The 26,871-nt window shown below is 45.3% G+C and overlaps 2 protein-coding genes across 4 annotated transcripts in view; both read left to right on the forward strand.

Moving 5' to 3' along the window:
• Positions 1 to 3,466: 3,466 nt before the first annotated feature.
• Positions 3,467 to 12,662, forward strand: plppr3b (phospholipid phosphatase related 3b). The gene is made up of 7 exons (XM_008295446.1): positions 3,467 to 3,562; positions 4,131 to 4,316; positions 8,189 to 8,315; positions 8,499 to 8,694; positions 8,784 to 8,841; positions 9,795 to 9,968; positions 11,277 to 12,662. The coding sequence occupies exons 1-7, from the start codon at positions 3,467 to 3,469 to the stop codon at positions 12,660 to 12,662; spliced, it is 2,223 nt and encodes a 740-aa protein (XP_008293668.1).
• A 2,747-nt stretch (positions 12,663 to 15,409) lies between these two features.
• The window catches only part of tmem259 (transmembrane protein 259), a 17,558-nt gene continuing 6,096 nt past the window's right edge, over positions 15,410 to 26,871 (forward strand). The window contains exons 1-7 of one of the 3 annotated variants that reach the window (XM_008295448.1): positions 15,410 to 15,420; positions 17,743 to 18,119; positions 20,661 to 21,038; positions 23,887 to 24,192; positions 24,310 to 24,481; positions 25,225 to 25,335; positions 25,445 to 25,567. In XM_008295448.1, the coding sequence (XP_008293670.1) occupies positions 20,817 to 21,038; positions 23,887 to 24,192; positions 24,310 to 24,481; positions 25,225 to 25,335; positions 25,445 to 25,567 (934 nt within the window). In that variant the 5' untranslated portion in view covers positions 15,410 to 15,420; positions 17,743 to 18,119; positions 20,661 to 20,816. Of the gene's footprint in view, positions 15,421 to 17,718; positions 18,120 to 20,660; positions 21,039 to 23,886; positions 24,193 to 24,309; positions 24,482 to 25,224; positions 25,336 to 25,444; positions 25,568 to 26,871 lie in introns of those variants that run through there. The other 2 variants (XM_008295447.1, XM_008295449.1) reach the window with 2 other exon arrangements.

A 26,871-nucleotide genomic window follows, 5' to 3' on the forward strand; every position in this document is an offset into this window, starting at 1 on the left:
ACTGAGGGGCCGAGGGTCTGCTGCTGCAAACTGTTAACTTCTGGGCACCTCGCAGGAAAAGTCTAATTAAGGCACAGCCATCCTCATTCAGTATTCACCACCTCGCACGGGAATGGAAGAGCTCCTACCTCCAGCTGGGCCTACAGAAACAGCAGCATGACCTGGGCTGTGGCTGAGTCTGCCTAGTGTAGAGCTCACCAGCAGTATGAGCAGTATGGATGGTGCTCCTGCATAGTCCTCAGTGCTCTGAAAAGCCTAAGACCAGGAGCTTCTCCTGTCAGGACCAGGACAACAACCAGAGTCCGGGGTGGAACCAGGTCAAACTTGCCAGAGACAGCAGGTCCAACCTGAAGCAGGAGCTCTCATGGTGTCAGAGTCTCTAAAGCCAAGTGTGGCCAAGGGGAGCCCAAAGCAGCCGGATCTCTTCCACCTGAACCCTTCAGAAAAGAGTGAAAGGAAGGTGTAGAGCAGATCCTGGAGCAACTGGAACCACCAGAACTTCCCACTCCAGATGTGGTTGGTTGTTCCTAAAGGAAAAAGAAGAGTCGATACTGTATCGACTGTCTGGAAGCGAACAAGTGGACTTTTGTCCTGTCGAAGTAAACCTACAGAACCCGAGGATGAGTCACTGCTGGGATTTAATATTTAATGCTGTACCACAAACACAGACGTCCAACACTGACCCTGACAGGTGGAGCTCCAACTGGTGCTGTACAGGTAAACATACCCTGATCAGGGTTCCTGATGATGGAAAACTTTGTGTTACTGCAGGTAGAACTCAGAATGTGCAGGAACTTTAATTTCCGGGTGCTGAGAAGGAAGGATATGGACTGCAGGAGCTGTACCTTGGAAGTTCCTGTATATCATACTCAACTGCTCACTGCTCATCAGTACTGAAGAACATTTAAGTTCCTGAAAGTCAGAACTCAGGAACTTGAAGTGAGAAAAGCAGCAGTGACCCTGCATTGTTCTGTGTTCTCCTGACAGCTGGACGAGTCTTGAGATCCGAATCTAAGAAATGTTTCTTTATTCTGGTTTAATCGTTCTGAGTCCTGCTGACAGAAGACATCTCTGAGTTCTCTCTCCTCCTTTGTGTTTTCTGGTTCCACATAGCTGCAGGACTTCATGCTGCACAGAAACATGAACCAGGAGCTAAAAACACCCAGAAACTGCTCAGAGGGTTCATCCAAAACAGCTGAATCCTACACGTCCCACAATGCAGCGAGTCTAGTTTGATTCTACACTCAGGTCTAAAGGTGATATCAGGTGATGAAACCTGCAGCATTGATCTGACTGCAGGTGGGCAGAGCTCCTTCTGCTACGCTGCGCTCTGATTGGCTGATGAGGTGTTTCCTTCAAGAGGACTGGAGCTGCAGACTGTCTCTGAGGCTGATCAGAGAGCAGCTCATCTCCAGGTGAACCAAACCTCAGGTACAAACGGTGCGATTCAAGGTTCTCCAGGAGAACAGCAGCTCAGGTGTTTGCGCTGCAGTACAGGTGAGTGGAACGTGATGATGTAAAACCTTGTAATGCGTCTGAGGCACTAATCACCTGCCATACAGAGCAACACACCCACCGAGTTCCGCGTTCACACAGAATCTGTCTGCAGCCCTCTCCAACACACACACACACAGCAACACACACACAGTAACACACACACAGTAACACACACACACCCAGCAACACACACACAGTAACACACACACACCCAGCAACACACACACACACCCAGCAACACACACACAGTAACACACACACGCAGCAGCGGGAAACGGGAGCTCGGTAGCGCGTCTCAGATCTGCGGAATCTGGTGGATAACGGAGCCGAACCGGAGCAGCGGCAGCCGAACCGGAACTGGACCGAGCCGCAGTGAGCCGGGGCGGCCAGCAGCGTGTCGGTGTGACGCTCTGCGGCTCCGGTTCTGCTGCAAGAAACGTGACGAGAATTAAAGCGGGTCGGTGGAGTGAGGTGAGACCGAGTGTGTGTCTGTGTGTTGCTGTGTGTTATTGTGTGTTACTGTGTTAGTGTTTCTGCTGCAGAGCTGCATCGTGTTACAGCAGATCAATCAGAGCTGCATCACAATGAAACGTTCCTGCTTTGTTTCGGTAAATCCTGATCGGTCTGTCTGTCTGTCTGTCTCTCACCTGTCTGTCTTTCTGTTTGTTGGTCTGTCTCTCACCTGTCTGTCTGTCTGTCTGTCTGTCTGTCGGTCTGTCGGTCCCAATAATCGCCCCATCAGTAGGTAGATGATCTCTGTGCTCTAACTGGTGGGCTGTTAATTGGCAGATGAGTATTTGAGGTTTCTGGTTTTCAGGTGATGATGCTGATGCTGATGATGAAGGTGGTGATGATGATAATGATGATGATGATGATGATGATGATGAAGGTAACCTGACTCTCCCTCTGAGTAAAAGCTGATGAAGAATCATATTGGTCTCAGTGCTTCTCTGTAGATGTGACTGGAAGCAGCAGTAGGAGCTCTCTAAGAGCTGCTCTTCATCTTCGCCGTCATCTTCATCACCACCTTCATTAGCATCTTTATCGTAGCGCCTGTTTGTAGCGGAACCATCATCTGTTTTTTACAGAACCATCGTACTGCAAAAGTGATTCAGATCCATCTGTCGCTGTGATACAGGAACTTCCTGGTTGATCTTAGTTTGTCCTAGTAGTCGAAGCAACGGGCACCATGACAGACTTGTGTGGAGGTTAATGACCTCCAACCAGAGCTCAGGTGTTTAAGGCAAACTGGGATCTTTCTACGTGGAGTCTCCATGTTCTCCCCATGCAGTGTGGGTTCTCTCTGGGTTCTCCAGCTTCCTCCGATAGTCCAAAAACATGTTGAGGTTAATTGATGATTCTAAATTGTCTGTAGGTGTGAATGTGAGTGTGCTTGGTTGTCTGTCTCTAAGTGTAGCCCTGTGATAGACTGATTACCTGTCCAGATGAACCTGCCTTCAGTCAGCTGGGATAGGCTCAAGCCCCCTCCACGACCTGAGTGAGGATTAAGGTGTATAGATGATGGATGGATGGAATCAACTACAACAGAGTTCCTGACTTACAGTAACAGATGGAGCAGAGCTGACTGAGGAATAGACCAGCAGTCTGTGGACTGAAACATCTGCAACGAACAAATGTCCACGATGATCAGTCTGAGTTATCAAAATCCTACAGGTCAGATTGAAGATGAAGCTGTAAGATCCTGTGATCAGATCTGTGGATAGACCTGTAGAGTTCAGCTTTATCATGGGAGTTAAAGCTGTTAGTTTCTCTCAGGGGTGAACAGTGATGTTTGTTTAGAGCAGCAGCTTCAGAGTGGAACCGATGCTTCTCAAACAGAACCTAAAGGAACCTCTGGAGTTGTTGGGTTTCTTTTCAGGTCTTTACCTTCCTGTGTGATGCAACCTTAGGTGAAATGCTGGTGATATCAATGAAACTGAACTGAACTGTGTTTCTGTGTTTTAGGTTGATGAGGATGATGATGATGATGACTTCCTCAGAGAAGATGAAGAAGAAGCCTCCGAAGGACAGTCTGACTCTGCTGCCATGTTTCTACTTTGTGGAGGTGAGAGGAAACGGTCACATGACACATGGTCACATGACACACACAGCTGACAGCAGCCAAACAACACAGGCACCTGGTGAAGGTGGGCAGTCTGACAGCTCAGATATGTTTTGATCTCAGGTTTGTGTTCAAACCTTCAGTGGGTCGGCTCGTCTCTTGCTGAGCTGTTGGTTCCTCCTGAAGACAGAAACGTTCTTCACAGATACAGCATCTTTAAACTGGAGCTGCGGTCAGTTATTCAGGAAACTGCATCTGTTTATTATCCTGTTAAACCAAAGAAAAGCAGTAAGAACATTATTGTTGTAAAAGGAAAATAAACCCAAATCCACAGCTCTGAAGTTGTGTGTGAAAACAATCCCTATTTCTTACTTACGTGAGACCAGGCCGTGCCACACCTCCTCTGAAATATACATAACAAGAGAAAATTATAAAGAAGGGCGGAAAAAGACCCAAAGCAGCAGCTGTAGGATTGACCTGCTCTTCTTAAACCTCTACACTCACATGAGGTTATTGGTGAAAGATGCTTTACAGTCATTGCAGAAGTTTTTTATTGTTTGTTTGTGTGCAGTTGCCCATCGTGGCGTCTTCCATGGTGTCGCTGTACTTCCTGGAGCTGACCGACGTGGTACAGCCCGCTCAGATGGGTTTCCGCTGCCACGACCGAGACCTCAGCATGCCGTACGTGGACGGAGGAGACGAGCTGATCCCGCTGCTGATGCTTCTTAGCCTCGCCTTCGCCGGCCCCGCTGCCTCGGTGACCTTCACTATTGTTTATTGTGTTGATTTATTGGACTGGCTCATTTACCATCAACACAGCAGGCGGAGAAACATGTTTACAGCATGTTCTGCACAAGGTCGGAGGTCTAAAATGAAACTAATTTCCAGTTGGAAACAGTTGTGACCTGAAGCCAGATTTAATTACGCTCCTCTCAGCTTTAGTATAAGTACCTGCCCAACATGTCCTGGATGTTCATGTTCCTACGAGGACTTTGACTTTTAGTGTAAAACACTGACAAGCAAGAAAATATTAAAAAAGGTAAAAGAGTAAAAAATAGAAGTAAGTGTAGCAAATCAAAGGTATTATAAAAGTAATACAGATATTTATAATGTGTTGGAATCTACAAGTCATTATGTAAACCTTCAGTTCAAAGCGCCTCGACCCAAATCTGGAAAAACTCCCTAAAGACTGCAGAACACTGTAGGGATGCTCTGGTGATGAGGAAGGCATTTTTCACTGGACTGGCACAAACATAACCCCGATCTTTTGTTTACGTCTGCTAAGATGTCATAACTTTAAAAATGTCCTGAATAAATGCAACATTAATATTAATAATTTGTTTTACAAATTACGTTCATTAGATATTGATCTTGGGCTGATGTTGCTGTTTTAAGCCACAGACAGCCTGCGGATGCGTCTGAAAACATTGTCCAACTTAACTTATGTCCCCAAGCTGGAGGTCACTAAGTGACACGTAAGTCTTTGTCATGGTGTCTGTTGCCAGCAAAACCCTTAGTAATGCTCTCTGCCTGCAACCATGAATGGCTTGCTATTAAACAGTAGGGTCCACCAGGAATGGCCTGCCTGATCTGAACCCAAGTGGTGTTCTGTTAATAAGTTCTGTCCTCGTCATGGATTGGCCATACCGATCACCATGTTCGAACGTAAGGTGGGTCATAAATGAACTTGATACGAGAGCACCTTTGGCCAAAGGTTGTTGGTCAACTTTGTAGTGTCATCAGACCAGCGGCCGAATGTCTCGGACAGTTGGGTGAAGAGAGGAGCAGAGCTGTCAACTGATCACCACCTGGTGGTGAGTTGGATCTGATGGCAGGGAAGGCTGCCGGACAGACCTGGTAAACCCAAATTTGTAGTGTGGGTGAGCTGGGAACGTCTGGCGGAGGCCCCGGTCCGCGGGGTTTTCAACTCCCACCTCTGGAAGAGTTTTTCCTGCATCCCGGGGGAGGTTGGGGACATGGAGTCAGAGTGGACCATGTTCAAAGCCTCCATTGCAGAAGAGGCTGTTAGGAGCTGTGGCCAGAAGATCACTGGTGCCTGTCGCTGCAGGAACCCAAACACCTACGGATAGGCACTAGCAGTGAAGGAAACCATCAGGCTGAAGAAGGAGTCTTTTCAGGTCTGTTTGGCTCATGGGTCTCCTGAAGCACCAGAAGGGCTGCAGCAGTTGCAGAAGCTAAAACTCAAGTGTGGGAGGAGTTCAGAGAGACTTTGGAGAAGAACTTTCAGTTGGCCTCAAGGAAGTTCTGGCAAAACGTGTGACGCCTCAGGAAGGGGAGGCAGGGCTTGACCCAGGCTATGTACAGTTGGGGGGACAACTACTGACCCAGACTGGGGACACTGTTGGGCAGTGGAAAGAGCACTTCAAGGAACTCCTTAACCTCGTTAACACGTAGTGTGCGGTACCAGGTTTGTTGTTACGAGCCATTAATTCTCTGTACAACCAAAGTGAGAGCTGCATTTGCGTCCTCAGCAAAAAGTCAGACACATTTCTGGTGGGTGTTGGACTCCTCCAGGGCTGCCCCATGTCTCCGGTCCTGTTTGCGGTGGTCATGGATCTCAAGGTGCTGCCAGAGTGATGAAGGGGTCCGGTATGAGGACCTCAGCATCCCAGCTCTGCTTTTTGCAGATGACTTGGTTATGTTGGTTTCATCAGATGGCAGCACTGGAGCCGTTTGCAGCCGAGTGAGAGCGGCAGGGATGCGAGTCAGCACTTCTGAGTCTGAGGCCATGGTTCTCTGCCGGAAACCAGTGGATTGCTCCCTCCAGGTCGGAGGGGAGGTGCTACCCCAAGCAGAGGAGTTTAAGTATCTCAGGATCTTGTTCACAAGTGATAGGAAAATGGAGTGGCTTGGTGTGGCATCAACAGTAATGCAGGCGTTGTACCAGACTGTTGTAGTGAAGAGGGAGATGAGGCAGAAGGTGAAGCTATCAATTTACCAGCCCTCCTACATTTCAAGGAGCCAAGGATCCCCCAGGAAGAACTGGACATCTGGAGTGACCTGCTTCATCTGCTGCCTCTGCGACCTGATCTTGGATAAGTGTAGAAAGATGGATGGAGTGTGTATTATCTTAGACAATGGTATCAGATTGGGACTCCATATCAGCAGATATAAAATCTGAAATGAGTCAGATTAGATTGGGGAGAAAAAACATGATGAAGACTTCTGTAGTACGCTGTAATACACAGAACAGTAGTACACAGTAGTAGTAGACAGTAATTAATGTGACTCTTTGGATGATGTTTGACGGTGAACCTGGGGCCTCAGTTACTATCAGTGCGTTGAAAAGGTTCTAAATTCTGTCGTACGAATGAAATTTAGAGTGTGTGTAAGTACAAAAACATCTGTATTTATCAAACGTGTACGTGGGTCGTACGTGCATCAGTAAGTCAACAGTGTTGGTAAATCCAAGTTGTTCTAAACTCCGTGCACGTTGCCTTCAGAAACGCCTCCATTTCACCATATACGGCAACAACACACCTGTTGATAAAGCAAGTTCAGATTTATTTTTCCCTCACCCATTGTCATCATTGTGGCAACTTTTCTGAAACTGAAATTGAGGTACTTGTCAGCGAGGTTGAAGCAAACCAGAAAGTATAGTTTGGTGAACTGAATGTTGGGATAAGTAGCAGAAGAAAAAATGCTGCACAGGACAAGATAACCACCACAGTTATTTCTGTTGGGTCAGAGGACAGATCGCAAAAATTTTAAAAAGTGGTTTGACATTAAGCTCAGTGCCAAAAAATGCATCACAGTCCATAAAAGAGAAATTATGCAACTAGAGGGGGATGAATTAATACCCAACGTTCACCCAGTGGACAACCCCGATCACTACAGATGACATGTTTTAATAACCAAACCATGTCCAACAAAAACATCTCACACTTTGTAACACTCACCAATAAGCCAGCCATCTTCAGCAGCTCCTGCTTGGAGACACACAGAGCTGATCTGCTCAATAAATCAGTTGTGTATTCCTCCAGGCCACCGGGCAACAACGTTGGATAGCCACAAATGTGCATCACTAATTATCTGTATGTTGATTGAATTAAACCCTTCTCTGTTTGCATAATTAAATTCATTTGTGATGCTGCTTTGAATGTCATGTGGGTGCAGTCTGTGGCTCCACTTATTTTTGGGAATCCAGCGATGGCGTGAAGTCCCCGTTTGATTTGGGCTTGTTGGTGATGGCTGTAAGGGAACTGGATGTATGCTGTGGCCAGGGGAGGAATGGCATCCAACACTGTCGGCATGATCCTGCTCAGTGGTGGCTGGAAACGTATATCTCCAACCTCACGCTGGAATGTGCCGGTGGTCAAAATCCATGAATGATTTCTATTTGTAGTTTCACTATTCTACCGCTAGATTATGTGTGTACGCACATTCCTGAGTATAAGTACAAGTTGATAAACTCCATACTTTGAGTAGGAATGTTCGTACGCACTGATGACAAGTGAGGCCCCTGGACTGTCAAAACGATCACACTCTGATGCCTTTATTAATGAACCAGTCCAATAGTCAATCAATAACTGATCCTGGATCAGTTTGATTGTGGATCAGTTTAAGTCTCGATATCAGCTGCTCAGGTGCGTTTGTTTCGTGTACTAGATCATGCTGGTTGAAGGAGTGATTTACTGCCTGCAGTCTAGACTGAAGCTCCGCAGAGCTGAAGGAAGCATCAACGCAGGAGGCTGCAGCTTCAACTCCTTCCTGAGGAGAACGGTCCGCTTCGTAGGTATGATACACCTGACACACCCGAGACACCTGTTTTACATGATACACCTGAGACACCTACTGCACTTGACACATCTGACACATTTGGCACACCTGCTGTATCTGTGACACTTGCTGCACCTGATATATCTGATACATCTGAGACTTGCTGCAATTGACGTGTCACCTGTCTGTCTCTCTCCAGGTGTGCATGTGTTCGGCCTGTGTGCGACGGCGTTGCTCACTGACATCATCCAGCTGTCGACAGGTTACCATGCCCCATTCTTCCTCACCGTCTGTAAACCCAACTACACGCTGGCTGGTGTGTCATGTGATAAAAACGCTTACATCACTAAAGACATCTGCTCGGGACACGACCAACACGCCATCATGGCTGCCAGGTGCGTTTTGTACTTCCTGTGTGTGTTGCTGTTGTGTTATTCAGCATGTCGCGGCTGATCAATAATCAAAGTTTCTTCTGCCCTCACAGGAAGACATTTCCTTCCCAGCATGCAACTCTGTCTGCCTTCGCTGCAGTTTATGTTTCTGTAAGTGCAATGCTGAAAAGCCGTCTGTTACAAACATGATTTGATCAGCTGGTTTTACTGTTGTTTTACTGGAGTTTAGGGATGTTTAGGGTTCACAAGGTTAAATCAATGTTTCTTTAAATCAGCTGAACGGAGCCAAACTGTAGTGAACTCACAGATAAAATGAGTAAGTTTCTGATAGGGATGTCCTGATTGGCCCTGCAAGGTGGATCAGTGGTTAGCATCTAGAAGGTCGCCGGTTCACGTCCCGGTGAGGACACCAGGGGTCTTTCTGCGTGGAGTCTCCATGTTCTCCCCGTGCAGCGTGGGTTCTCTCCAGGTTCTCCAGCTTCCTCCCACAGTCCAGAAACATGNAAACATGTTGAGGTTAATTGGTGATTCTAAATTGTCCGTAGGTGTGAATGTCAGTGTGCTGGTTGTCTGTCTCTAAGTGTAGCCCTGTGATAGACTGGTTACCTGTCCAGGTGAATCTGCCTTCACCCTGAGTCAGCTGGGATAGGCTCCAGCCCCCCCTGACCCTAGTGAGGATTAAGCGGTGTGTAGATGATGGCTAGATGTCCTTATCTAAGTTTATCTGCTTTTGGTGCAATCTGAGTTACTTAATATTTAGTATCTGCTGATATGTGACTCTGGAAGCAGTTCTGTGGACACATTAAAACAACACTTGAGCTATTTGGCCACAATGAGCAGAAATATGTTTGGAAGAAAAAAGGTGTGGCCTTCAACCCCAAGAACACCAAACCTACCATTAGCATGGGGGTGGCAGCATCATGCTCTGGGGCTGTTCTGCTGCCAGTGAAACTGGAGCTTTACACAAAGTCAATGGAACAATGAAGAAAAAGGATCACCCTCACGTTCTTCAGGAAAACCTAAAACCATCAGCCAGAGGGTTTGTTCCCTCTGGGAGATGATGAATGTTTTCAGGCTCTGATCTGAGCTTCTGTCTATTTCAGATGTACTTTAACTCCACCATCTCTGACAGCACCAAGCTGCTAAAGCCTGTCCTCGTGTTTGCATTCGCTATTGCGGCGGCGCTGACTGGTCTGACTCAGATCACGCAGCATCGCAGCCATCCCATCGACGTCTACGTGGGCTTCCTCATTGGAGCCTTCATTGCTGCTTACCTGGTGAGCTCTGACACACACACTTGCTAACGCACCTGTCACATCAAACATGTAAATCACATCTTTGCTTAAGAGTCTAACAAGTGATGCTTCATCCCTCCATCTTCATGTGTCAACCTTCATGCGTCTATCCACACGGAGCAGAAGCTCAGGGTTTTGAAGTTCTGCTGTGTGAACGTCTGCAGTCTGTTTCCATGTAAACCAGTTGGTCATCAACATAAACAGCTGCAGCTCTCTCAGTTAACAGCAGCTTAGAAGGTGCAGATAGAAGTTTATAAGAACTGCTGCCGTTTTGAAATGAAAGTATCTGCTCTTTTTATTTCAGCTGAGTACATTTGAACATGATTTTTAAATTTAGATTCAGATAAATAGCTTCAATTATTTATTATTTTGCATCTGATGGAAATTTACATTGTGTTCTTCAGGTGAAGCATTACAATTGTTCTGTCTGTTTTTCCACATTAAATAAAGAAAGGAATTAAAACAGAAGCGTCAATACCATAATTCTGATTAAGTTTCATCAAACAGACCAGCTGTTGTCATGGAAGCTGCTTTGTGTTGCTGTTGTCATGGTGACTGCATCAGTATAAAACAGAGGCTGATGGAGAGTCAGATCTTTATTTAACCAACATGTTTGAGCTCAGGGGCTTTTAGTGAGAGAACAACCTCTAGATTCTGCACAGTAACACAGTGATGAAGATTCTGCAATGCAGAAACTACAACAGACAGAAAACACAAAATGAAACCTCAGTTCTTTCTGCAAATTACAAAAACTCAGAACATGAGGTGCAGAAGCGAAAAAGGTTTGAACTAAAAACTAAAACTGTGATGTTAAAATCATTGTTGATCCTTATTGTGTCTTCTGGCTTCACTTCTGACTGTAGGATATGATTTTAGTAATAGAAAGTATCTTCAAAACAGTAAAAGTTCCCACACTCATAAAATGCCATAATGAATACAAAAGCAAACCTTAAACTTAATTAGGGATGTCCTGATCAAGTTTTTTTTGGCCCCAATCAGAGTCATATAATAAGTGTTTTCCAATACCGAGACCTAATCTCGTACCATTTTCTGGGATAACAAACTCTTCACGTATTGTAGACCAGCTGTAGTACCTGGTTGTTCCACCAGGTGGAGCCTCTTTCTGTTTAATACTGTAGAGACCAGAGGAGGCATCACTCAGACTACAGGCAGTTCATGTTGGCAGCAGAGAGCATTGTGGGAGTTCAGCAGCAATGGGACCATGACAGAGATTTCAGTGACAGTGACCTTCTCATCAAACACTGAGCTGCTTTTAATTTCCTCCTGCAGGCACTTCACGCTGTCGCCAACTTTAAGTCCTCTGATGACATCACACCAGCTCCGCCCCCCCCACCACCAAAGGAGGACCCTCTCCGAGCACTAACGGAGCGAGGACACGAGTCCGTCTACAACAAAGGCCCCGCCTCTGCGTCTGAGAGTAACGATGAGATTGCGGTGGCTCCTGCCCCCATGGACCGGCTGGAGGGCCTCGGGCCCCTGCAGAGGGAGAAGGGCTCCATGGGCAGCCTGAAGAGGGCCAGTGTGGACGTGGAGCTGCTGGCACCTCGGAGTCCAATGGGGAAGGAGACCATGCTGACCTTCAGTAACACACTGCCGAGGGCCAGCATGAATGTTAACGGGGTGCTGGGGGCCAACGAAGGGCCAGAGGAACAGGTGCAGCCGGTGCAGCCAGTGCAGCCGGTGCAGCGGCGGCTGAAGGCTGTGCAGGTTCCCATGGACCCCATGCGGTCACAGCAGCTGGTGTCTGAGTGGAAGCAGAAGTCGATGGAGATGCGGAACCTGAGCGTCCGGGATGAGGTGGAACACGAAGCCAGCGAGGATGGCTCTGAGGTGGGCTCTGTGGGTACTGACGATGGGGGGTCCCAGGTCCCCATCTACCAACCCACAGTGCCGTCTGGGAGGGCCAACTCCAGTCGCAACCCCACTCCACCCCCAGGGGGTGCCAAAGCTGTGGCGACTCCCAGACCACCACAGATCCCTGAAGCAGGACCCCCGCCGGTGTCCCCAAAGAGTGCCCTCACCCGTGCCAAATGGCTCGCCATCCGGGAGAAGACGGGCGTAGAGGCGTCGGCCCGCGGCGCCGCCAACCAGCCACGACTGATGCAGGTGATCGCCATGTCAAAGCAGCAGGGCCTCCTACCCTCCTCCTCCTCTGGGGAGAAATCCTCTGAGACCACATCCACCTGCTCTGGCACCTCATCCACTGCTGACTCACCACACTACCGCTCGTCCTCAGATCATCAGCGCGAAGGTTCTGGTATCATCACGGTGGACGCCCACGCCCCCCACCATCCTGTTGTCCAAGCCCCACCTCCTCCGCAGGCCCCGCCCCTCTCAGGTAACAGTAACCCGTGGGAATGGGCAGTGGCGTCCAATGGGGGCGACCCACGAGACACCTACGACCTTAACAACTTAAATCGAGGAGACTCAGCTGCCCGTGGCAGCAGCTTCCGTCCACGCCGGTCTGCCTCGCCGTGCACTGCCGTTGACCCAGCTCTGCCCTCTCCTCAGATGGAGATGTCTGCTGATGCTCAGCGCAGGGAGATGGCCATGAGACGCAAAACGGCACTGGTTCTGTTGGATCGAGAGATTCGTAACCAGACTGAGCAGGAGAACTATTACAAGAGTCTGCAGGGACGCAGGTTCAAGGACTAGTCTCTAATCTTTGAAAACAAAAGCCTTATTCACAAACTGTCGCTAGCAGCAGCAGTGAGGACGCACCGATACGCATTTATTGGGCTTCACCAACCAGCTGCAAGGAACCATCGAGACTCAACACTCTGGACAGTTTTCACTCCACAGAAACAACGTTTTTCAGAGTCCAGGAGGCTGCAGTGTCCGTCCTGTCCACCACAGAGGGGCTCATCATGAAAATAAATAGATGTATTATAGTAGTTATTCAGTTTAAGCACATTTCACACAACCCAAGGAAACTTTACATTCAGAAAACAAGTAAAAAGTTGATTGACTGAAAGTGAACCATGACAGGCAGTCAGTGGGAGTCCTGAAGAGTCAGTGGTTTTGTAGATAGAGAAACTGTTCTGGTTCTCCCCCATCTGGTCAGACTCAGCCACAGTTTGAAGTTAATCAGTTAAAGCACAATGGCCCAAAGTCAGGTTCTTCTGTTGGGTTTATTGAGTTAACTGGCATAGAGTTCTATCAGGAGGTCCAGGTGCTTTTGTCAAACCTCAGTGTAGTTTGACGTTCGAGCTCAGTGCTGAGGTTCCTCGGTTCTCCAACCTCCCAATGTTCTGTCCTCTGAGCCCAGTTTAGGTAGTCCAGTTTGTCCTTAGACGCTGCAACTGAGTCATCTGAGTATCTGAACGTTCTTTTACCAGACCGCCACAGAACCAACAGGACCGACCTGAAGAACCTGAAGTCAAAGAGCACAGAGATTATTTTAGATGTCCACTCTGGAAGCAGCACAACAGAAACCCTGCAGCAGAACCTGAACCCTGCAGCAAAACTGGCAGCGGCCATGTTGGCGCTCTCAGACTGTATATTTCCTGGTTGCGTGTTGTTGCCTCTTCGTTGTGATGGCTCGGTTGCTATAGTGATTCTCAGCATGTTTGTTTGTTTGTGTGCTGCTCTCTGATTGGTGGAGGCTGTGAGTCTGTTCGGAGTGTTGTGTTTCTGTGTGAGTGTGTATTTATTACCGATGGACCAATATGAGATTAAATATTTCTACACATATTCAGAATTTAAAGAGAAACTCGCTGATTTGGTTTCAGTGCCCGTAAATCTGCAAAGTCAACACGTTTACTGCTGTTTCTGTCTGCTGAGATAAAACTGTTTTCTAATTCTTTTTTTTAAAGAATTATGTAAAGTTTAGAGTGAGTATGAAAAATGCACAATGGAGTATTAAGGCCGCTATTTACTCTTACTGAATGTTTCGTGTTCTGTTGAACTTAATGAATCATGTTGTTCTCTGATTGTTTATGATGAAGTTCTCTTGCCTTTTTTTTTTCCCTCACAGTGACTCCAGTACTCTTAGAACCATAGAAGAACTGTCGCTGCTGCTTTCTGAGGCTCTGAAACCCAATCAGAGAGCAAATCTTTAGATATGAAGTATTGATGAGCCAACAATGGGTCTGTTAATGTGTCCGTGTTGTTGCATGTGATTCAGTCTGAGCTAAAGTCAGACGTCTCTTCATCTCTGAGATCCAGAGGTTTTTAATCCTTAAAGACTGACTCAGCGTTCCCATTTGAATGTAAAACCATGAAGCATCATTATTCTTGAATCTGTACATTTTGTGACTGTAAACAGAAAAACTGCTGCTATAAAAAGAATTGAATCTGTCAGAAACAGAAGCTGTTTCAGACTGAAGATGAGTTCTGCATGCTCTGTGGTCGTCAGGATCAAAGCTCAAAATAAAAACCTGTTCTTCATTATTGTTCCTCAAATTCACATTATTCCACATTTCATACTTGGGTCAATTTTATGTTGCTGCTTCACTTTTTAATTGTCCTGTTTGCCTCCGGGTACCTTTGTGAAAGTAAAAGTATTTGATGGGTACAAGTTAGGACAGTTTTACTTCACTTCTGTGTATACAGAAGGTTCTAACGGAACGGTCTGTACTGGGTTAGGGTTAGGGTTACTGTCTGAACTGTCTGAACTTCAGGGTTTCAGTGACGTGGAACTTGTGGAACATTCTGACTGATCTTTAGCTCATTAATTTCCTCCTTAATCCTGCAGTTAAACAGCCTCACAGTCAGTTCTTCCCTCACAGTTTCTCTGTAACTTCAGCTTCCTGGAGTTTCTGGTCCCGCAGGGCTTCAGTTTAAACCAAGCAATTAGTGCAGAGAGATTAAAGAGCTGTGAGATGTTCACAGGACTGTGGGAGATTTCCCTCTCAGCCTCCAGAGGACATTTAATAAAATCCTTAGCTGTTAACTTTGACCGGACAGAGTCCAGTTCTGAGAGTTTCTGAACCTTTGAAGGATCAGCTGACAGAACTCTCTGACCAATCAGCTGCCTCAGCTGGAGCTCCATGACAGACAGACTATAATTTTAAATCCATCCGACTGTTAATCAGCTTAGATCAGTGCACACAGAGTAATCAGAGTAAAAGCAGTGTGCAGGAGGTGCAGCAGTGATGTCATCAGCAGGCACCAACAGGTCTGTTTGTGGGGCGGAGTCTCCAGGTGTGCAGGTACCGCCTGCGCTGCAGGTGACTGATGGCAGGATATTGTCAGCCTCCTTCAGGTGGATCTACTGAACTCACCTGATCACAAACCTGATTGATCCTGACTGATCAGTGACAATCAGTCAGGTTCAGTCTGTGTAAAAAAATATTCACACTGTGATGACACACACACACAAACACACACAGCCTCATGTCCTGCACCTTCAGGCTCATTATGCAGTTTCCACGGCAACAGTGATGATGGCTGATGTTGAGATAAGAGCTCAGTTATCTCTCTCACATGCACACACATAGACACACACTCACTGTTGTGGTTTGTTTTACTGAGGCTTGTTTATATTTACATATTTATATAAATGGACATAAACAAAATATTATTAGTAACATAATCTGTACATTCAGAATTAAATATTATTAAATGCATGTATAATATTGTTTACTAAATACATAATTCTGATTCAGATCTAAACACAAAGTAAAACATGTAATGAAAGCAGTAATATTAATAATAATAATTATAATAATAATAATAATAATAATTATAATGTCTGAATTAGAAGAGGAGCGTATTTGATTCATATTTAAACGTCATCACATGTCAAGTCAAACTGCAAAATGTCCAGAAACATGTCACATATTTAAAAATTACGTAACAGGTAGTTCATGTTTTTATATTATTATTATTATTATTATTATTATTATTATTATTACTTTGTCAAGGATGATTGGCCATTGAAAACTAGAAAAAAAAAATTTAAATATCAAAACATATCCAGCGATGGACCAGGAGCCCCCTGGTGGCTGCAGGGGTTTACTACATGAAGCATCCTGCCTGAACCAGATCTCTGTAAACCTGATCTGAACCTGAGACCTCGACTGAACACGTGAACAGAAGCTGCAGAGTCTTCACACAAACACCTCCCACCTCCTCCATCACTGCTTTTTATGTCCTGGAGGAGATCCAGCAGCCACAGTGTTGCCATGGCAACAGCAACCAGGAGTGTGTGTGTGAATTTATAATCTGAACAGGTCGCCGCTTTCTGTGTCCTTATGAGGCTTTTATTTTGAAGGAACTCTGCTTAGGATAAATTCTTATTGCTGCAGGAGGTGGATGGAAGATAAAGCTCAGCGATGAAAAATGTAGAAAATGAAAATGTGACAAATATTAAATCAAACAGAAACACATTAAAGCTCCTCACTGATTCTATTTAAATCAGATTAAAGTCTCGTGTCTCAGAATGAGTCTCAGTGAGACACTGAACCACCCGGGCCTGGTTTACTGGTTTAGATTAAACACTGAACCCACATGGTCCTGGTTTACTGGTTTAGATTAAAGCTCCACCATGTCTGGATGTCCCTCAGTGGAACAGTTTCCACCATCAAAGCTAACATTAGCCACATTAGCAGCACAACGTGCTAACACTAAGGATTCTCCTATAGTTCTGGAAACAGTCCATCACAACAGTAATCCGCCATGTTTGTTCCTCAGATGACAATGCCTCAGGGTTTTAATAAATGACAGAAGTAACGTCCTCATATTGTAACCTCCTCCTCCTCCTCCTCCTCACCTCCAAGATTATAACAACCACAGAACACAATAAAATGCATTTTCACCAGATGGGGCCTTCAAGAAACTCAACGTATTGATCTCTAACTTCACAGAATGAACCAAAAGCGAAAAACAGCAGCTTCTGTGTCTGCTGGACTCAGTGAAAACAACATCACTGAATATGACAATGACTCTCAGTTCTACTCATTTATCGCTGAAGCTCTGATTATTGATCCTGATCACATCTCAAACAGTGTTTTCCAGAGAGCGGACTGGAGATGAGAGGTGATTTAATATGTGTGGATCTGTTTTGGGGAACATCACCTGTTTCTGAGCTGCTCAGGTGTTTTAGCGTCATGGTGATGGTAGAAATGAAAGTTAACTGGATGACGCCTGCCTCAGGGTTCATGACTCTGCCTGAATAGTTACAAACAGAGTTCACCTTAAGATTCTGATGATTTTCCTCAATCTCTGCATGTTCAGGCTCTGACCTCTAAACTTTAAACAGCTGATTCAGCACCTTGGCCCTCAGATCAGAGATTCAGTTTCTGCTGGAGGCTGAAAACAAAGGAGGAGCAAAACTGTACAGTTTGAGCTCCAGCTGTGGTGGAACAAAGTGCCTCTGACTCTGCACAGACTGCTGTTTGTAGAACATTTCATTTTCTAAAGTTTTGTTATTGCTTTTTTTTAAACATTTCACTGTCTTTACTGATGTTTTATTGTCACTTTCTAAGAAACTTATGTTTCCACTTTTTTTTCTGTTCTTGTTCTTTTTGGAATTGTAAGAATTTTTATTCTGCTTGACTTTTTTTCTTTTATCTTTTTCCACCTTCCTTGATGATTTGTCAGTGCTGTTTATCGGATTTTTATGCAACTGAAGCCTAATAAATTGAAATCTGTGAGAACACCTGGCAGATAGAACTCAAGGAAGAGAACAGAGACTCCTGGCAGTCCGCGCTCAGGGCGGCGAGAGCCTCTCAGACAGCGTTCAGGGTTAAATCGCTACACTCATTAGGACCCGTATTTCCGCTGTTTCTAGTAGCAGCACCGTCAGACTACTGTTAGCCTCCGTTAGCTGCTGTGAGCTGTTATTAGCTTCTATCAGCTGCTGTTAGCTGTCATTTCAGAGTTGTTCTTACCTCCCTCAGAGTCACTCCGAGTCTTCTTCCGTGGGATCCGACTGAGATGTGTCCTCTGTCCGTCCCGGAGCAGCGAGCTAACAGCTAACTCCGCCCCGTAACTAGCTGCTAGCTGCTAGCTCCAGCAGCGCTGATCTCCTATGCGCAGCTAGCGAAGCCTGCTAACTGTGCTAACTGCTAGCTGTGGCGTTGTGAATCTGCTTGTTTGTTTGGATGAAAAGACCGAGGAGGAGCCGTTAACGGGGGCATGGATACACACCTGCGGAGGCTGTAACAGGTGAGTCCGCTACACCTGATCTACACCTGATCCACAGCTGTTGGTCCGAGACACGGAGAGTTAGCTGGAGGCTGTTTACCTGCTCAGCACCACAGGCCCCAATCACACCTGAGTCTGCTGAGCAGGACTGATCAATATATACCTGAATCTGCTGATCAATACGTTGCAAGGTGTTGTTCAGTTCCTGATCAGGTGTGTGAGGTGAAATCAGCTGGAACAAACAGCTGCTTCATAAACTGGTATTACTTTATAAGACTTTGTTGTTGTCGACTTCATTTTCGAGGCTTAATTATATTTATCCATCAGCCAACAACCACAAACCAAAAGTGACGACATAAAAACATGTTTTTAGAAGTTTTGGGTTTTTTTTCTTTTTGCAAATACATTGAGAGTCAGAAGCAGGACTGTTCACAGCTGTGCAGCTGTTTCTGACTGAACTCTGGAGGTTGTTTTGGAAACGCTTCAGGAACAGAAGTGTAACTGTCGTCTGTTCGTGTTTTATACGTTAAGAAATTAAAATAATTGTCCATTTCCTGTTGATTTGATACATTTGTTTAATAGACTCTGCTTCCTGTTCTGGGCCAATAGTTTGTCAGTCGGGCAGGTGAAACCTGCATTAACCCTCTCTTATCATATTAATAAGCTTTCTTTATAAACCACTTTTCAAAATTCAAGATACTTGTATAATAAGTCCTTCACAAGGCAACAAAATAAAGCAGACACCATAAAGTCATCAGGTTTTAAAATAAGAATACAGTTTAAAATCCATCTCTTCTTCACACATCTCTGTTAAATCCCTACACCCTGAGGAAGTTGTAGATTTCACCTGCCCGGTGTGAAAGACTCTGAGCAGGTGGAGGACTGAGGTCACCTGCTGCCTGCTGAGCACACTTGAGAGACTGCACAGGTGTAGACGTCTCTCAGTTCATACAAGGTTCCAAAGAACCAGCCGATGTGTTGAATCTCCTCTGAACACCTCTTCCAGTTTTCAACGCTGGATTACTGAAGCTGGAGATGCAAAGTTTAAACATTTTTATTAAGTGATAGTCAGCAGCGTCGTCTGTTAGTAATCAAGTGTCATTAAAGGTAATGACATGCAGCGATCGCAGTTTAGTTTGACCTTGGACACATGGCTTTCACAGTGAAAATGGTTTGGTTACATCAGCCAATAAACGTGGGGAATGTCACAGCTTGAGAATGTGAGCTCCTCCTGGAGGTCATTAACCACCACTGACGTCTTTGTCATAGTGCCCCTATTAAACAGTAAGACGCTCCGCATGGTGGAGCAACCAGGTACAACAGCTGATCTGCAGTACATTTGCTGACATGCATGACGTTCACCTGCTGCATTATTGTTTTATATATATTTTTATCTGTTAATTTTTAATGACATTTACTCAGTTACTGATGATCATGGACATTCATCCATTCTGCTAGGAGGAGAAGGTCTTTCTTTCTTGTGGCGCTTCGTGTCTGAATGAAAGCTTTCCCTAAAAAGACGTGATGACAGTCTTAGAAGGTCAGACTGAGAAACATTTCACTTTCAACACAGTCTGAAGTGCAGCATCACTTTCCCACAGATGCACAAGAAACAGAACTTTTAGTTGTGTAAAGGGATGTAAATACTTTTTTCTACATTTAATCTCCAATATCGATCCAAAAACATCACAGAGAGTTTCGACTCTGAGTTTAATAAAACCTGCAGCATCCAGTGAGAGAGAAGCTGCATTTAGAGCAGCAGCTTCGTTACTGAGTCTTGACTGACATGGAGACAGGATGGATCAGGATCTAACAGCAGCTGCTGGAGAAGTCACAGTTCGTCACACATGGACAGAGTTCAGAAATCAACCAGGATGTCAGTTATTAGGACACTTTGATCAGCTGCTGTTAGTTCAGATCCAGTCTCCTGTTGTTACGACATTAATATGTTTTATACATACTTGTATATATTCTGTGTGAGTGTGAGATATTTCTGGGTTCTTCTGAAGATCAGCTGGTGGACTTCAGTGTGATGATTCTGCTGGTCTGAATGGAGCGTTTATTCCTCTATGAAGGTTTCCAGGAGAAGTGTCGTGTTGGGAAGTTTCAGCTATGATCTGACTTTTTAACTTGATCCCAGACCAAGACTGATGTTCACGTTGAATCCTGTGTGAACTCACGTGTGTGTATTTTGATGCAGATCTGCGCCGTTCTAATAAAAACCATGAACTTTATTCTTAAAGCATCCTATAAATAAATGTTGCTGAGCGCTTTGTAGGTGGAAACACAATTTAAAATCTGTTTAACCACCATTAAACTAAAACCCTCCGAATAAAACAAGGTACAAAATAAAAAGTACAGGAAGCTAAAAAAGAAATAAAAGCACAAATGGTCACATAAAACGAAGTGCAGCTTAGAAGCTAAAAGCTAAAAGCCACCAGCGCGATCTTGATCAAGGATGATTGACCATCTTGTTGAATTTTTGAAGCTGTTTTCAGAGCGCAGCTTTGGTTTTGAGCTGAGGCTCACATCAAATCTGGCTTCATCTCAGGTGTGCTTTAGTTTCAGGTGTGAAGACACTCAGTCCGCCGAGGCCACCGTCATCGTCGGATCTCAGCTCAGAGCTCCGCCTTCTTTCTGGCGCCGGCAGCCATGCTGACCTAGAATCATCCACAGTTGTGAGTTTGTGCAGTGTGAGCAGAACCAGACACCGAGACCATGTCTGAGAACCAGGCCAACAACAACAACGTCCCTCTGAACAACAACAACAACAACAACATGGGACCCAACAGGATCCGAAACCCCAACATCAACCAGAATCCCCTCATCAATGTCCGGGACCGCCTCTTCCACGCCCTCTTCTTCAAGATGGCCGTCACCTACGCCCGGCTCTTCCCCCCGTCCTTCAGGAGAGTCTTCGAGTTCTTCGTCCTGCTTAAGGTGAGAACATCTGCATCACAGCAGGTCAGGACCAGGGTCCACAGTCCTGGAGAACCTGAAGACCCCATGTTAGACCTTATAGAACCAGGACCTGAAGGACCAATCAACACAAAAATAATCAAACACTGTTTTGACAGTGAATTAATCCTGATGGTTTTAGAGTGAAAGTATCTAAGCTGATTATTGATAACTGACAGCTGATTATTGATAACCAACAGTTGCACATTAAAGCTGTTCAACTTTAAACTTCATGTATTTTAAACCTGATGTTGAACTTAAGGTCATTTAGGTCTGACGCTGTCCCATAATGCAGGAAATCACTTTAATAACGACAAATCAAAGTGAATCAATGTTCCTGATTTAACGTTCTTTGTAATAAAGACCAATAGATAATCAATGATCTAATCAGTGCTCTATCAGCTGCAGTACCAGCAGAGTAAACATAGAAACATGTTGATGTGATTTCTGCATCAGCAACTGAACACATGTAGGTTTCCATGGCAACAGGATGCCTCCAGTGTGTGATGCTGTAACTGCTTCATTCAGCGGTTTTAGTAACACACAGATCAGCAGCTTTTACAGAGAAAACATCATCATCAGGAAACAGTTTGGTTACAGGGAGACGCTGAGCAGAACCTGAACCAGGTTAGCATCAGTTACCATGGCGACCTAGCTCCACAGCATCAGTTACCATGGAGACCTAGCTCCACAGCATCAGTTACCATGGAGACCTAGCTACACAGCATCAGTTACCATGGAGACCTAGCTCCACAGCATCAGTTACCATGGAGACCTAGCTCCACAGCATCAGTTACCATGGAGACCTAGCTACACAGCATCAGTTACCATCGAGACCTAGCCAAGTAAACTTAATTATTGTTATATTCTTGTACTTTCTCTATTTTTGGATGCTGCTGTGGCGTGTAAATTTCCCCCAGTGGGTGATCAATAAAGTATTTTTCTATTCTATTCCAAACGGAGAGACACCTTCATGACACTGAAAACTCTGACTTTAGGCTAATAGTAACTTGTTAACACAGGAGTCGCACATCATAGCTCAGCCCTCAAATGTAGGTGAGAGGACAGACTGACCCACACAGTCCTGGGTCTTTGAATGCACCACATCCTCTGCCTAAATAAAACAGATTAAGTGTATTGAAACGAGGCCACTGAGACTCTTATTATAGTCAAAGGCTGTTAGACGTCCTGGATAAAACCTGAACGCTGTCTGAAATCCACTTTATTTTTGAAAAAGTAAGAAAATGTTGGTTTGAGCTGCTCACACACTTAATAAGGTTTCACAGTTGGGAAACAGAGTTTTAAACGGACTTAATCTCACTGTTCATCCAGAGTCCAGCAGTGGTGGTTCTGCTCTGATGGGGCTTTCACTAGAGATGTTAGATCAAGTTTTTCATTTGCCAGTGATCTGATTCTAGTTATTTAATATTTAGTAACTACAGAGTCCCAGTCTCATACTATTTTCCTGATAGTATACACTTCAAGTACATAAAAGTTATTACAACCCGTCCACTGTTTATGTTTGACAGCTGAATCTGCCTCCAGTCTTTTCCTTAATGTTCTGTAAATGCAGTGTTAGAGGGTAGGATGTACTGAGGCTCCAACAGATGGAGAAAACCTGTATTCTCTACATGATGTCAGTAAATGTAACCCTAACATTCACCCTCTAACACTACATTTACCCTCTATCTCTACATGTAGACAGGGTTCTGCTGGAGCTTTTACTACAAGGATCCTGACATCTCATAATGATCCCTGAACCTGCAGCGACTGAGCTGGATTATATGTGCACTGTTTCATAATACGACCTCAACGCTGCTGTGGAACTTAAAGAACAAATGTAGACATTCATCAAGGGCTGAACAACGATCCATTTTAACCAAAAGCAGCTCTTTAAACACTGCAGTTAGCCAAAGCTGGGAGCTGAGGAATGTTCTGCAGCATCTCATCAAGGTTTCAGCTGACAGTGGTTTTATAAATTCATGTGTGACAGTTGTTCATCTGATGGCGTCTCAGGTGGTGATGCTCCATAAATTGTATCAGGGATCAGTTCACGGTTTCTGTCAGAAAAATCACAATTTTCCACACAAACACCATTCTGTTTTAACTTTAACATTGAAATTAATTAATATGTGGTTGCTCAGTATGTAAGCTCTGCTGTCAGTCAGCATCAAGTCACACCTGTATGAGCTTTGACCTGCTTTGTGCAGGTGAGATCTCTTCATCCTCCCTCAAGGGGACATGTTCATCGGTTTCTCAGTCTTTATGAGGCACTGAAAGATGGTCAGGTTTAGTGAGGAGAGTAAAATCAGTAATATTAACATTTAATAATGAGCCTCTAACTGTTTATAGCCGCAGGTAGGTTTGATTTCCTCCTGTGGGAGACTTGCGCATAAAAATAATGTTTTTTACCATCTCAAGAGACTCGGAGTAAAAAGTGCTGAGTTCAGAAAAACAGTGTTTGAATGTGAAACACACAAACTTGATTGGTGTGAAAACAACAACAGAATGTTGAGTTCAGCAGGTTGTTCAGTCTGCAGCACCGAGGACTGAAATGAGGCTGGAGTTTTCAGATTAACAGCAGTCACACCTTTGAGCTTTACTCAGCAGACACAGTGACACACGACGCCGAGTCGCGGCACGGATCCCGAGTCACGGTACTATAGGCCGACTCATGGCACAAAACCCAGAGTCACATTACAGCCTGCCGAGTCATGGTACTACAGAGTCAGGTCATAAAAGTCATGCAGGTGTTGTGAGTACTTATAAGCTGCCAGGATGTGATGCTAGCTTTGAGCTGTGATTGGCTGATCGAAACTCCGCTCCTCAGGCACTCTTCGTCCTCTTCATCCTCGCCTACATCCACATCGCCTTCTCCCGCTCGCCCATCAACTGCCTGGAGGGGGTGAGGGAGCGCTGGCCTCGTGATGGCATCCTGCGAGTGGAGATCCAGAGGAACTCGAGCCGCGCTGCCGTCTTCCTGCAGCACTACGACTCACCTGCCCTGCAGGATGACCTAGAGGCGGAGCCAGGGGGTGGAGCTCCGGTGGCTGGACTTAGCCTGGCGGCGCTGCAGGACGAAGATGAGGACGAGGAAGAGATGACTCTGGACATGTTTGACAACAGCTCAGTACAGGTGAGTGGTGATCACATGTCTCACCTGTCTGTCCTCACTTGTCTGTCCTCACTTGTCTGTCCTCACCTGTCTGTCCTCACTTGTCTGTCCTCACCTGTCCTGTGTTTTGTGCTGCAGTTTGAGCTGGACATTGAACCCCGCCTGAAGCCGTCTCTGATTGGAGGAGGCGTTGGAGGAGGAGGAGCAGGAGGAGTGAACGACAGCCAGGACGTCTCCTTCAGCCAGACCACTAAAGGTATGCAGCCGCTGAGGGACTCAGTGTCTGAGCTGGAGATGATGACGAGAGCAGGTAAACCCTCCTTCACCTCCTCTGACTCCTCCTTCAACTCCTCTGACTCCTTCACCTCCTCTGACTCCTCCCGCACCACCTCTGATTCCTCTCAGTTTACCTCCTCTAACTCCTCCTTCACCTCTCTGACTCCTCCCTTCCCTCACCTGACTCCTCCCTCACCTCCTCTGACTTCTCCCTTCCCTCACCTGACTCCTCCCTCACCTCGCTTGACTCCTCCTTAACCTCTCGACTCCACCCTCACCTCGCTTGACTCCTCCTTCACCTCCTCTGACTCCTCCTTCACCTCCCTGAACTCCTTCTTCACCTCCCCGGACTCCTCCCTCACCTCTCTTGATTCCTCCCTCACCTCTCTGACTCCTTCAGTACAGAAACACCTGCTAAGTTGTTTGTAACAATCTTGTTTTTATTTTTGATAAATTGCTTGTTTTGTTGATGTTTATTTTCTTTTGTTGTTAATTGTTCATATTGCTGATGATGTTTATTGTAGTTTATTGATTGCTGTTGTTTGTTGGTTATTATTTTTGTTATTGTTTTTGTTGTTCTGTTGTTGTTAATTGTGTGTTGTTGTTTTTTTGATGACTTTTGTTTATCGTTGTTTTTTGTTTCGTTGTTGTTGTTGTATAGTGTTGTTGGTTGTAGTTTTTGTGGTTATTGTTTACTGTTGTTTACAGCTGTTGTTTCTGTGGTTTATTGTTTCTTGTTGTGTAACTGTTGTTGCTTCTTGTTGTTTGTGGTTCCAGTGTGGCCTCAGGAGGAGTACATCGTGGAGTATTCTCTGGAATATGGCTTCCTGCGTCTGTCTCAGAGCACCAGGCAGAGACTCAACATCCCCGTCATGGTCGTCACTCTGGGTAGACATCAGCACGTCATGTGACCTCACCCTGTCGTGACTTTTTTTGCAGCGCCACCGTGGCTGCCCTGATGGACCTCAAACCTGTCTGTGTCTGTTTTTGTCTTTAGATCCGATGAAGGACGAGTGTTTTGGAGACGGCTTCAGTCGCTTCCTGCTCGATGAGTTTTTGGGCTACGACGACATTCTGATGTCCAGCGTGAAGGCGCTCGCTGAGAACGAGGAGAACAAAGGTAGAGAGACACTGAGAATGAACAGTGCGAGAAAACGAGGCAGGGGGACTCCGAGAGTGAGGACAGATCACGTAATAATCACCTGATTTCTGATCCTGAAACCAAAATCAGAAATAGGCTCAAAACGACTTAAAAGAGCAGTCATCAGTAGACGCTGCGGTTTCCAGAGGTTCCCTAAACGCCTCACAGTCATCAGTAGATGCACAAAGTGAAATAAGGAAATCTAATATCAGAGTTACCTGAAACCAGGTGAGTTTATCTACCTACACGGATCGATCGGAGACAGATGGCTGAATGTCATGAGCTCTGCTATCCAGTGGTCACAATCTGTTGTTCGGTAGGAGATCTGCCTGCTGATCCTCTCAGATGGAGTCACAAGAAATAAAGTCTCGTTAGCATGTTACATTTAGACAGAATTCAGGAAATAGAATTAACTGATTTGTTCTGTAAAAGGTTTTTGCTGAATGTACAGTTTCAAAAGTTTTCAGACCTCGCAATTTTTCTGCTTTCACCCTCAAAACAACTCAAGTCATTTTGAAGGTTCAACATCTCCAGAACTAAAACTTGCAGTCATGATATGTGGTGAGGACACAGACAGAATAGTTTACAGCCGATCCGAATGATTGATTGTTCTCCAGAAGAGGACCGTGGTGCTCCTGCCAATGAGTCCACAGCACCACTTTGTAAAAATATCTAAAAACTGGAACCTTGTCTTGTCAAACTTTCCAAACATTAAATTGTGTGTCCTCTGCTGGATCCATTCAATCCTTCTGATAGAAGCTCTTCTGCCTGAGTCACCACATTTCATGTCTGTGGACGTTTTATTTCTACAGATACTCAACCCAAAAAATGGCTTCACAGTGAGATGGTTCTTTTGAGGGTGAAAGTTTAAAGACATGAAATTCTCTAAATTCAGACCAAATATTTACAGATCTTAGGTTCGGGTCCCAAATCAAGAATAAGTAACCTGAAATAAGATGGACTGACACAGTTAACTGGATCTGTAAATATTTGGTCTGAATTTTGTGAATTTCATGTCTTTAGACCACACAGGCTGTGGTTTGTTTAACCGGGTATGATAAATGTTCTCATGTGAGAGCCAAACCCCCTCGGTGTGGTTTGTTTGATCTGATTACAGAGTTTATTTCAGAATCCTGTTGTAGGTTGTGGTACTCTGTTTTTCTGACGCTCTACGTGCTGTATGAGGATGGGAGCTGTTGCCTCCTGATGCCACCAGAGGGAGTCTTACCCTCAGTGAGGAGGAAACAAAGGTTCTAACCATAGACTGTATAAAAGATGGACGT

The sequence above is a fragment of the Stegastes partitus genome, unplaced genomic scaffold (assembly GCF_000690725.1).
Source record: "Stegastes partitus isolate 25-593 unplaced genomic scaffold, Stegastes_partitus-1.0.2 Scaffold1047, whole genome shotgun sequence".
Lineage (NCBI taxonomy): Eukaryota > Metazoa > Chordata > Actinopteri > Pomacentridae > Stegastes > Stegastes partitus.